Source organism: Lipotes vexillifer, unplaced genomic scaffold, assembly GCF_000442215.2.
Source record: "Lipotes vexillifer unplaced genomic scaffold, Lipotes_vexillifer_v1.1 scaffold1798, whole genome shotgun sequence".
Classification (NCBI taxonomy): Eukaryota; Metazoa; Chordata; class Mammalia; order Artiodactyla; family Lipotidae; genus Lipotes; species Lipotes vexillifer.
Genome location: NW_006789032.1, coordinates 1,387,391 through 1,399,370, shown reverse-complemented (window position 1 = coordinate 1,399,370; position 11,980 = coordinate 1,387,391). Strand labels below are relative to the sequence as shown.

Sequence of the window (11,980 nt, the reverse complement as noted above, 5' to 3'; positions counted from 1 at the left end):
GAAGCTGCCACCAAGGAGGAGCATTTTTAAATATGAAAGCGCTGTTTTAAATAGGACAGCGCAATGGTAGCTGGTTCAGATGGCTCACAAAATTTAAAAGAGTTTTGAATCAAATTGGGAGTCTGGGGGTGGGGGGAAGCTTTCATTTGGAAGACTTTACATTAAAAAAAAAAAAAGCCAGGTTTCTGGCTTCCGTGGAAAAATCAGAAGTTCTTGTCGGTGAAGGGCAGCAATGGGACAGAGGGAGGCTGTGGCCCTTCTGCAGGGCACGCCCCGCCCCGCCCCGCCCCCTGCCCCGCCCCCCGCCTCTGCCCTCAGGCTGTCAGTAGCCACTCATCAGCGCCCCCGTGGGCAGAGCTGCCCCTAGCCAGTGCCCCGACTAACTAATTTATCACCCAGCCCTGGGAGGGGACAGCCTTGTACGCGAAAGGGGGGGTTATTGCTAATTCTGCTGGGGCAGTCCCAGGTGAGCCAGGACCTGTGGTCACCCAATCACCAGCCCCGAGAGTGCCTGTGTGGGTCAGAACTGGGCCCCGGGTGCTCTGCCCATCAGAAATGGTTACAATCCACAGATTCAGTCAGAACAAGGCCCTTTACTGCTCCGTCTGGGAAATCTGTCCAAATAAATACAAGGCCATGATGACTACGATGTGAACGGCCCCCCCCGGGGTTGCGTCGTGGTACAGTGCGCGACCTGCACATCTGTCCCTGGACATCCCGTGCTCTGAGGAGGGCAAGGTCTCCGTGCCGTGGCTCTATGGTCGAATGTGGGAAATGGACGGCCCGAGGCCAGGAGGCCCCCCAGCGGGCTGCCCTCCTCATCCCTGTTAGCCGCCCGGCCTCAGTGATTTCACCTGTGATCCTGGTTTTACAACAGGAAGGTGGGGTTTTTCCAACGGCTGCAACCTGTAAACATGATGATGGCGAGCCTTGAGAACAGAAGTCAAGTGGGGGTGGGAATCCCAGTCAGCCGTGGCCGGAGTGGCTGGTATGGTTCAGAGCCTTGCCCTACATTTGGGGGTCCCTTGCTGTCCGGGGAGGGGCTCGAGCCCTTCTCCCACCAGCCTTCTCCCACCAGCCTTCCTCCTGTTCTGGGGCCCGACTGCCGTCTGCACAGAAGGCCTCTAGGTCCGGCTGGCTCCAGTCTCTTCCAGCGTCCGGCCTGGCGGTCTGTCTGCTGGGCAGTAGCAAGGTGGGTCCTGGTGGGGGCCCGGGGACCTAGGCCAAGGCCAGCGCACACCAGGCCTCCTGGCGCAGGGTCCCGCCGAGGCCGGCCTGGGGGCCCAGGGCTGCAGAAGACAAGGCAAAGTCCTCGGGCTCGAATTTGAACTCCAAGTGGCTGGGGGCCAGGGTGTTGTCCACCTGCGTGGAGGCCTGCAGGGAGGACACGGCACGTGTGAGACTCCGGAACAGTGGCTGGCTCACTTGAGGTTGGGAGCCCTGTGACAGGGCGATTTGCCCTAAGGGGCCTCCTCAGGGGCTCTCAGCCGGCGTTGGCCACAGGTCAGCTCCTGGCACCAGCGGCCAGCTGCGTGTCCAGCCCCAAGCTTCCGGCAGGGGCCCGTGGGGGCCCTGACCTGGCTGGGGTACCAGGGGTCCCCCAGGAGGTGCCTGGGAGCCAGCTCTGGGCACCCCACCCCACCCTGACCTCCTTACCTGGGAGGTGACGCTGGGCCTGGGGCACGAAGGGGATGCCAGACTGGGCTCAGGTTTCAAAGTGGCCGCTGAAATCTCCAGGTCAGGGACAGAGGCCGGCGGGGAGGCTGTGGTGTTCCCTGTGGATCCTGGGAGGGAAGGCAGGGCGCTTACGCAAGCTGCCAGATCTGGTTGCCTTGGTCACGCGAGGGGTTGGAGGTGCTGGGTGTGGCTTCCTCCACTGGACCTCCTGCCCCACTGCTGGGTGAACTCCCGCCACTCCAGCCCCTCCCCAGACCAGACCATCCCAGGACAATGGGGGGTATGTGCACTTCAGGACGATGATGCTTGCACCAAACATGTGAATCTCTAATGGTGGAATGTGAGATACTCAAAGTGATTCCATAGCGAGAAGGTGTGCCTCACTGGAGGGCCTGGGCTCCCTCCTGGCCTCCCACAGCCCTGGCCCATGAACCTGAGGAGCCTCTGGTCTTGGGGATGTTCTTTGGCTTCCGTTTCCGCGTCTGGATGCCTTCTTTCTTCATCGCCAGGGGCCGCGGTACCTGGTGGGGTTGGCGGGACGTGGACGGCTGCTCCCTGTCCGAGCTCACCGTGGGGCCTCTTGCATGGCCACCTGCCCCGATCTCAGCCCTGCAGAGCTGGTCACTCCTGCGGCCCTGTTTGGGGAGCTGCTACCCCGGGGCTTGGCACTTTCCTCCAGGCCTGGTGGGGAGAAGCCCGTCCCACCCCAGCCTCTGGGAGCCGGGGGGCCAGGAGGGCTCTGGGGGTGTCCAGCCTCTGCCCCTGGCTGAATGGCTGCAGGGAAGCCACAGTGATGCTACAGCCTCTGTGAGCCCATCTGTACCACAGGCCTAACAGTAACACGTGGGCACATGCAGGCAGTGGGGCCATGTGTGCACAGGCGTGTACACGCTCAGCTCAGGCCCCGCCCGATCCACACCCCTGCCCCCGTTCCTCAGCCCCGCCTCAGGCCAGGGAGGGTCCCGCTCACCCCGTGCAGCTTCATATAGAGCCCACAGGCGTTGCACACCGGTTCGCCGTCCACGTTGCGCCGCCAGAGCGTGGTGTTGGTGGTGTGGCAGTTGGTGCAGCAGAGACCGGCCCGGCGTGAGGAGGACTGTGGACAGGAGGCTGGGATGAGCAGGGCTCGGGGCTGGGGCCCTGCCGCTCGGCTCAGCGGGGCAGGTGCACCGGGGCGGGAGGGATGGGCGCTGGGCTCGGGGCGTGGAGCCGTGTTGGGCTGGGTGAGAAGGCCTTTGGGCGCTAAGGTCCTGAGGCGGGATTCCTCAGAGCCGCGACCTGGTGCCCTGCTAGCCCTGGGACAGGTCACTTCACCCTTCTGGGCCTCAGCTTCCCTATCAGTAAAATGGGGGTGACAGCAGGCCTGCCACAGGCCTCTTGTGGGGTCAGGATCTCGTGAAGAGCCCAGCACAGACAGGCAGCTGGGTGTCTGTTGCGGCCTCTTTTTAACCAACGCTGGGCCTTAGCCCCGTATTTCTGTGGTGCAGCAGCACCCCTAGGAGTCACAGGGCCGCCCTTGGATCCGGCCCCGGGCTGAACATCCAGGGGGCCTGCTGGTCCTTCTGGGCCTTGCCTCCCAAGACTTGGGGCTCGAGCCCATGCTCAGTTCAGCAGCTGCGCCGGACTGTGGGCCGTGGGTCCCCGATGCCCACCCCTGCCTTGCTGCTCACATGCTTCACACTGGGGCAAGACGGCCCTTCCAGAACCTTCCAGAGGCCAACCTCCCAGGTCCGTATCCAACCAGGGTCCCCAAACCTCCCTGCACGTGGGGGCCCAGTGGGGACCCAGACAGGGCTCACCCAAGAATCGGGGCCTAACGAGCCCGGGGGTCCAGGGGCTCTGCCGAGCTGGCTGGCTGGCTGGAGAGCAGCTGTCGGAGGCCTGACCCCGGTCCTCCCACCAGCTCAAGGTCCTCGAGCTCCCACAGCCCAGTCCCTCGATCCCAGGCAAGGATTCTGCCCGACTCCCATTTCGGTGTGTGCATGGGGTCCTGTCCCCTGCAGTCTGGGAGCTCCAGACGCTGTCTGCTGCCCAGAGCCCCCAAGGCACCTCAGGCCCAAAGCCCCTCCCTCGCCCCCCAGCACACCCTGCAGGTGGCACACCCCTCCCCAGGCCCTGCCCTCAGATGCCCTGAATCTCTCTGACCTTTTCCTTCATTTGCATGGCCCTTGCCTGGTCCAGTCCCCTGCCCCCTCGCCCGGACCACAGTGATGCAGGGTCTCTACCCCGACCTCCCCGTGGCAGCCGGGGTCAGACCAAGTCACATCCGCTACGGTGTTTCAGTGGCACCCCGGGGCACAAGGACAGAAGCCCGTGAGACTCCACACTCAAAATCGTCCCAAGGACGTGTGTTCTCTCCTCAGTACTCTCCAGCCCAGGACTGAGCCAGAGGGCAACCAAAACCAAGATGGACGAAAGAAGCCACCAAAGGAATCTGTCCCGGGGTAGGGCTGAGCTGTCGGGGGCAGCCTCAGTTGCCCCGTCTGTCTGCCGTCTCTGGGGTCCTTCCTTCTGCACTGATGGAGCTGCCAGCCTGGCTGACCGTCTCCTGCCCACCCCCTTCCCCCAGGCTGTCAGCCGTTCGAGGGCACGGGCTCTCCCTGTGACTGGCCCCGGAGGGAGAGTGGGGCCCCAGCCGTTCCCAAGAAAACGCAGAGCTGGGAACGCCTCCTCGCCCTCCCCTCCCCCAGGCCCAGGCTGCCGCCAGAGGCTCCAGGGAGTTCCGCCCCGTTTAATCTAAGGCTCGGCCCTCCGGTCTCCAAGCAGGACTCTGCCCCAGGATCCGGAACAAAAGGGCCACAAGACAAGGAAGGGACGAGGCCTTGGAGGCTCCAGAGGGAGGGCAGGGCGGGAGCTCCCGGCCTGGCTGGGGAGACCCCATGCTCTGGCCGGCGGCCTCTAGGCCACGGCTGTGTGGCGCCTGATGTCCAGCCTGGCCCACAACTCCAGTGGTCTCCCCAGGGTTCCTAGGGGTGGGACCTGTGCACCTGCTGGAATGGAGAGAGCTGGCGGCTGGCCCAGGCCCAGCAGAAGCGGAAGGGTCAGATGGTGGGACACACTCTGAGGCAGGAGCCCTGGCCCTGGGGTCAAGCAGGCCCCCAGCCGGAGGGCCTCCTTGGGAAGACGGCGGCCACATCCTGATCTTGTCTAGAAAGCAGCTGCTTTTACTGGACACAGTTCGAGTCTCCCCACCTCTGCTCCCTTCTCTCCTTTCCACCTGCCTCTTGGCTGCCGGGAGCTTGTGCCCACGTGGAGGCTCCCTGCTCTCCCGAAGCCCACTCCCAGCCCTGCTGCCTGCCCCGGCCCAGAATCCCCTGACCTCCAGTCCATCCATCTTCCTAAGGTGGGAGGAGGCCTTGGGACCTCCCCAGGGTTCCCAGATTTAGCAAACAAACAAACAAACAAACAGGATGCCCAGCTAGATGTGAATTTCAGATAAGCAGCAAATATTTTGTGTAAGTATGCCCCACGCAACATTTGGGACATATTTATTCTAAAACGCTATTCGTTGTTTATCTGAAATTCACATCTAACTGTGCATTCTGTATTTTATCTGGTGACCCTAACCTACCTTCTTGGGCCCCATCGCGGTCCCCAACTCCAGCTGTGCCTTCAGACCAAGGAGGGGACCATGGCCTGAGGCCCCTCCTCCCAATCCAGCTGGGACCCTCAGGGTCTTTCACCAACAGCCGCTCCCTTAGAGTTCACATTGCCATCTCACGTTCCCCCCAGATTTTAGCATCATTCCTGTAGGAATCACAGGAATGCTGTCTCCTTGGCCGGCCGTCAGGCCACTTCCTACTAAAATCCTTCCTACCGAAACACTCCCGCGAGGGTGTAAAGAGACCCACGCGAAGGCTTCACGTCAGCACTGTTTCCAACAGCACGCCCGCAAGGCTGCACACACGTGGGCACGAGCGCAGACACACGTGCACCCCAAGCGTCCCCCACGGTCGCCCGTGCATTGCGGAAGCAGAGGAGCTATATGTACCGCTGTGGGTCCTGGGGAGAAGCTACAGCAGCTGGACCGCGTGTAGGCAGGACACAAGCCCAGGTGGTGTGAACCCATCACCCAGACCCTGGGGGTGCGGGGGAATCTGGAAGCCACATTTGAACCTCTCTCCAGCGAGCATAAATTAAAATCGAGAAACTGGAAATTAGATTAAAATCAAGAAAATGGGAAAAAAGAATGACCTTGAAAAAATTCTCGCAGTGCTTTGCTCCTGTATCTTTTTCCATCCCCTCAGCTGCCTGCGTTTTATGGGGGGAACCGAGGCTCAGACAATGAGGGGCCAGAGGTGCGGGGGTGGTCCCGGAGGGGACAGAGCCTCCTTTCTCAGCTGAGCACACTCAGGGGCCACGTCCCCGGGGCCGCCCGCACCCCACGGATGCCCGGAGCCTCCCTCTGTCCTTCCTCGCGCGCGGTCGGGACAGACGGCCAGGCCCGGCCACTCTCAGGGCCCTTAACTGCCGGGCCTCTCCCGGTTTCGTTTTGTTTTTCTTTTTTGGTCTGTTCTTTTCAAAAGAAGTGCAGCTTCAAAGCCAGCAGCAGAGCCAGCCCGAGCTCCAGGCTCCGCGAGCATCCGGACACCCAGGGGAATCAGGGCGGTGGGCAGCGCAGAGCTGGGTGGGGGGCTGGCGGAGAGGCGGGAGCATGGGAGAGCAGAGGGCGGCGACGCGGCTGGGAAAGTAAAGGTTGCAGGTGGTGGAGCCACAGAGATGCTCCCGTTTCAAACGGGTCCTCTGGATGCTCTTGGCAGGGGAGACGCGGGGACACAACCTGATGGAGGGCGGGAGCCCGGCGTTGCTCGGGGCAAAGCGTGCTGAGGACACAAGTCTGTGAGGTGGGCTGTGCAGGAAGGAGCATCCGGGTCGGTGAGCCTTCGAGGGATGCTGGGCCCTCCGTGGCACCGGCCACGTCCCGGAGCTAGTGTCAGAACCGGCCTCGGGCTAACAGGCCTGCCGTCCCGTCCGCGGACCCTGGCTGCTGGGCTGCAACATTTTGGGGTCAGGCCGGGCCGAGGGGCACTCGTAGAGCCCCTGGCCACAGGGACAGGACCACCCTCCCTGCTCGTCTACACTGATGGAAGCCTCGGGTCAAAGGTGTAACCCCCCAGCCTATGACCGAGGATGCACACGGGAGGCAAACGGTAAAAAAGACATGAGTTCCTACCAGGAGGGGGGCGCACACTTGTTACCGTCATGTTCCTGTATCCTTGGGGACACGCTTCTAGGACGTTTGGAATTATTTGCAAGAAGGGGAGGATCAGTTCTTCCTGGAGAGGCCCCTCCTGGGGCGTCACTTCTGCCCGCACGTGAGGGAGGGCGAGGCACTGGAGCAGGGGCAGGTCTGGGGTGGCCGGCCCAGCCCTCATGGCCAGGAGCACGCGGCCCAGGCTCTGGTCTCAGGACTCCACGAATCTCAGGGTTTTCACAGCGAGCCTGGCCCTGCCAGGACCAGCCACCGGGCAAGCCGCGGGGCCGCCTGCCCTGAGTGACAGGTGGGCACCTCGCAGCCAGTCAGAGGACGCCCCCCAGGATGCTGCTCAGGGAGAGACGGGGAGCAGAGGGGCCCTGAGAAAGCCCCCGGGCCCAGCCCCACTAGGCAAACGCTTCCTCGGCGTGTTCTACAATCAGATCCACGTGGGCCTGGACTCGGGGGTGACCAGGGCCGGGCCGACCCTGAGGCCTCGGGGAGACAAGCAGGTGCACAGGGATCCCTCACCCTGGGGGCCCCCCAAAGCTAAATATTCCACGTCCTCAGACTACGAAACGGGCCTCGCCAGGCCAAGTGGCCGACCCCGGCCCTCCCACACCGGCCACGGCCGTCCAAGTGCTCTGCACACGCCGTCTAATTGACCTTCCCAGCAGGCAAGGGGGCAGTCCTGAATTCATCTCGCAGGGGCCTGGGCAAGAAGGCCGAGGGCAGGAGCAGGGTCTCAGCCTGAGTGGGGCTCGTGGGAGCCGGAGGCCACAGTCCTGGTCCGGGCCCAGGGCTGGCCGCCAGCGGGCTGCATGCCCAGGGAAGTCACTCAGTGTCTCGGAGCGCCGGGTGGTCATCCAGCTGATGTGATGGTAAACGCCTCAGGGTGGAGATGGTGGCCCTGGCCCGCCCACCCCCCAAGTCAGGGATTTTCTGCTGGGAGTTGAGCCCCGCGAGGGGTGTGGGTAGAGGCAGGGAGCCCTGCATCTCCCGTTCAGCAGTGCATCCTTGGCACCCAGTTTAGGGCTTGGCCCGGGGACAGTGCAGGGAGCCAGAGGAGGGGACCGGCCTGCTGCTCGGGGTCAGGTCTGGGTCGCACGCAGCCCCCAGGACCCTGTCCCTTGGCCTCAGTTTCCCCTTTCCTGAGGCCACACCAGACATCAGGCCGGTGCAGCACGCCTGGGGCTGGGGGCATGATCACAGGGGCAGAGACGAGACTTGGGGTGTTGTGGACTTTGAGGCCCCCCATTCCTCTGAGAGGCACAGCATGGGTGGAGGGAGGCTGGGGGACCCGCAGAGCCCCAAATGCCAGGCCAGATCAGAGGAAGAAAAACAGCGGCTGCCCGAGTCAGTCCTGCTTCCTGCTCACCCAGTTTGGGGTCTCAAAGTGTCTGGCCCCGGCGCTGCCATAGCCGGGCCTTCGAATTTCCAGTAAAGGCCAGCATCCGACAGCCCCGTGGCCCAGACCAGCAGCCATGGCACAGCCATCCCACAGCATCAGCCACGGAAAGCCCTTCCACACTCCTCGGGGCCCGACATACCAGAACCAGCCGCCTGGCCCTACAGGGCTCACACCAGTATCAGCCCAGAAACACAACCCTGCCCGGACCCGGAACGGGGAGCCACCACGGCCTCACTGACCGGACAGCTGGCCGACATCGGCAGGCCCTGCCACTTATTTGCAAAATTACTTGAGCATCAAAATTTGCCTGTGAAATGGTAGAGCACAAAGGAAACTGAAACCTTTATGCTGCTTCTGGGACTCTGCCCTGCTGGGGGCAGAAGTCGGGCTCCCAGTCCCTTTCTCGCTACCCAGCCATACAGCAGAAGAAACCAAAAGTGAAAACAAGTTTCGCCCAGGGAACAACCACAGACCTGGTCTCGTCCCATCCTCGCAGTATCAGAGGCAGCGGGCCCAGGGTCCCTCCCCCGTTAACATTCAAGGTCCTCTGACAAAGCCGGCACTCAGCAGCCACTTTCCCTCCAGTCCCCTCCCTGGGGTCAGGTCACCTTGCCTCTCTGCGCCCGCATGCTGGCTGTTGAGATAGGGCTGGAGACATGAAGCCTTGTGGACAGAGGGCCCCGCCCCCCCCCCCCCCCCTGGCCAGCCCAAAGCCCCCTGGAGCCGCAGGGCTGAGCCCGCAGCGGGGGCAGAGTGATCCCCTGCCCAGGAGGTTCAGGGCCGAGCTTGGGACAGCCGAGTTCTTCTGGGAGACCCTGCAGACAGTGTGGGCGCGTGGCCCCCAGACCAGGGGTCCCATGACAGTGGACCGGGCGCTGCCACCCCGCCTGGGCCTCCTGGGGCTCCACTGGCGCCCCGGCTGTGGCCGCGGAAGTACCGCCCCCTCCTGCCCTGTGGCTGCCCGCACTCACCAGGCGCTTCTGTGGCCGCGTGAGGGGCCGGTTGACACCGTTCATCTTGTGGTAGAGACCGCAGGCGTTGCACAGGTAGTGGCCGGTGCCGTCCCGGCGCCACAGCGGCGTGGACAGGGCCCCGCAGTTGACACACTCGCGTCCCTCGCCAGGGAACTCCTCCAGGAGGTCGGCCGCTGTGGGAAGGCGGGCGGCTGCTGGGTGAGGCTCTGCCCCTTCCTGGGAGCCGCCATGTCCACAGCACTTTCTTTTCCCTTCCTTTTTGTGCCTTTATTTTATTTTGCTTCAAACTCTACTTTAACTTTCTTTTTTAAGTTTAAGTTTACATACAGTGAAGTTCATGCCAGGTCTCAATCACTCCTCGGGGCTGCTTTAAAAGGTGGGGGGGGGAGGGTGAATAAATCCAACCTCGGGGCAGGTGACAGGGAATTGCCCCACACTGAACAGGATCCAGCACCAGCATTGGACATTTTGATTCGCTGGGGAGGCAGGAGCATCTACACTGGCCGAGGATGAGGGCCTTGTCCTCTGCAAAGTGGGTCGATCTGGAGGGCGGGCAGTGGCAGTGAGGCCGAATCGGATTGTGGGATCCCACGAGGACCGCGGTGCCTCCACTGTCAGCCTGCGCGGTCTCCGCACTGTCCTCCCACTTGAGCTGCTGGGGCGAGGACTCCTGGCCCCCTCCAGACCTGGCCAGGCGCTGGAGACACTTGGGCGCCGGGTGGGGGCGGGGCGGGGATCAATCATCGCCTGGCCAGGGGTGGGCGCCAGGCGTGGGGCGCCCTGGCGGCCGGGCCAAGTGGATCCCGCTTCCTGCGCTGAGGGGCTGGGGGCAGGGTGTAGGCTAAAAGACTGGGCCGCAAAAGAAGGCGTGGCCCTCAGTTTTGAGGGTGGGGTGAGAAAGAGCCGGTGGCGCTCTCGACTCAGGAGGGAGGGAGGGAAGGGGAGCAACTCTCCGCTTTAAGGGCCTGGAGTCCGATTACTCAAATTTATACCCTGGAGAGCGATTGCAACTGGGTCTCAAATTAGAATACATAAACATTCTAGAACAGAGATGAATGTGGTGGTTTACTTAGATAAACCGGTATTTTGAGCTTTAAAAAATAATCATTTCCAAAACTTTTCATAAAAACGTTTAAGACGTAGGCTCTAAATGGCACGATCCCAGAATACTGGGTTTGGATGGATGAAAAGTAGAAATGTCGAGGTGTGTAAAAAGAAACTCAGGACGGGGTTTTCATCTCGGGGTGGCAGCCGCTGCATCCCGTCCAGGTTTACAGGTCCCGGGGGTTCTGGGCCCGCCCCATGCTGGTGTTGGACCCGGCTGGGAAAGCCCTGACTCTGGGGGGTGCATTTCGTACCGTGCGGGTTTGCACCCCAGTACGGCCAGCACCCAGGACCCCAGTCAGTGGAGCCACCTCCCAGTCCCGCACTCACCGAAGGTGGCTCTGTGGCCCGGGAGGCCAGCCGGGCGGCCCTGTAGGCTGTGCAGGACGCTGCTGTCCAAGGGTCCAGAGGTCCAAGACGGGGCCACCTCGGTGCTCACGTAGGCCGGGTACGCGGTGGGGTACGAGGAGCCCACGGGCCGCCCGAGCGGGGCCGGGTACTGCTCGCGAGCCAGCATCGCGCCCTGAAAGACGCCGCCGTCCCGGGCCCCCGCGCCGCCGCCGCCGCCGCCGCCGGGTCCCGGGGTGCTGTGCGCAAACGGGAAGGCGGTGGCCCCGGGCGGCGGAGCGGCCGGCGGGTGCGGGCTGCGGGAGCCGAACGCCGACGAGTCCGCCGCGGCTGCCTGCGCCCAGCCGGGGTGCCCGGCGATCGCGGGAGCCCGCGGGCCCGGCTCACACGCCGGCAGGTAGGGCAGCATGGAGGGGACGCGCGCCGGCGGCACGAACACCGGGGAGCCGGCGCCCGGGGTGTGCAGAAAGGCCCCCGAATCCGCGTAGGCGGCCTGGCTGGGGCTCGGGGCCAGCGCCAGGCTCTGGTACATCTTCCCCGGCGCGGCCTTGGCCTGCAGGGAAGAGGGGCGGGTGTCGAGGTCACGGCCGCTGTGCCCCGCAGGTGCTGTCGCTCAGACCGCGCTCCTCGCTCCCCAGCCCGGCGGTTCTTGGGGCGCGTCCTGGAACCTGCAGGGACAGACGGCAGGGGGCGGGGGCGGCTCATGGGGCATCCCGGGTGCAGTGGGAACGTCGAGCTCACCTCCTCCACAGCCGGGGCTTCGGAGGTTCCCGGGTGGGCACGGTGGGCGCTGAGAAAGAGAAACCCAGCAGGTCCGCAGGACGCAGGGTCTGGGCGCTGGGAGAGGGCGCCGGGCTGGGGAAGGGCGCGCGGCCAGGCCCGGCGGGGTACTCACCGGCTGGTCGTGAGGACCGGAGGGCGCAGAGGGCGCGGGCGCGACAGGCGGCGACAGGCGGGCTGGAGACTGGGAGTCGGGGTCCGCGCGGTTCCGCAGGGAATCCCGGTGCTCCGGCCGCCCCTCCGGGCCGCCCCGCCCCGGCCCGCCCCCGCCGCACCACCCCTTCCCTCCTGGGGCCCTCCCCTCGGGGTCAGCTCCGGGGCTGCGGCCGCGTCGCCACGTGACCGGATCAGGCTGGGCGTGCGGGGCTCCGCGGGAAAGGCGACTGGAAGCACGGTGCGGGGCACCCAACGCCGAGTCGCGGCCAACGCAGGCGGCACGAACCAGCCAGGGGCTTGGTGCCCCGGAGTAGTCCCAGCGCGAAGACTTCTCTA

At 64.1% G+C, this 11,980-nt stretch overlaps 1 protein-coding gene across 1 annotated transcript; it reads right to left on the bottom strand.

Annotated features, from left to right (window-relative positions):
• Nucleotides 1-1,121: 1,121 nt before the first annotated feature.
• On the bottom strand, nt 1,122-11,709 carry GATA5 (GATA binding protein 5). Its single transcript, XM_007462256.1, has 7 exons — nt 11,450-11,709; nt 10,691-11,261; nt 9,254-9,429; nt 2,648-2,773; nt 2,111-2,198; nt 1,657-1,784; nt 1,122-1,374 (listed from the first exon to the last, which is right to left on the bottom strand). Exons 2-7 carry the CDS (start codon nt 11,238-11,240, stop codon nt 1,219-1,221), a joined length of 1,224 nt encoding a protein of 407 aa, XP_007462318.1. The 5' UTR covers nt 11,241-11,261; nt 11,450-11,709; the 3' UTR covers nt 1,122-1,218.
• Nucleotides 11,710-11,980: the final 271 nt, after the last annotated feature.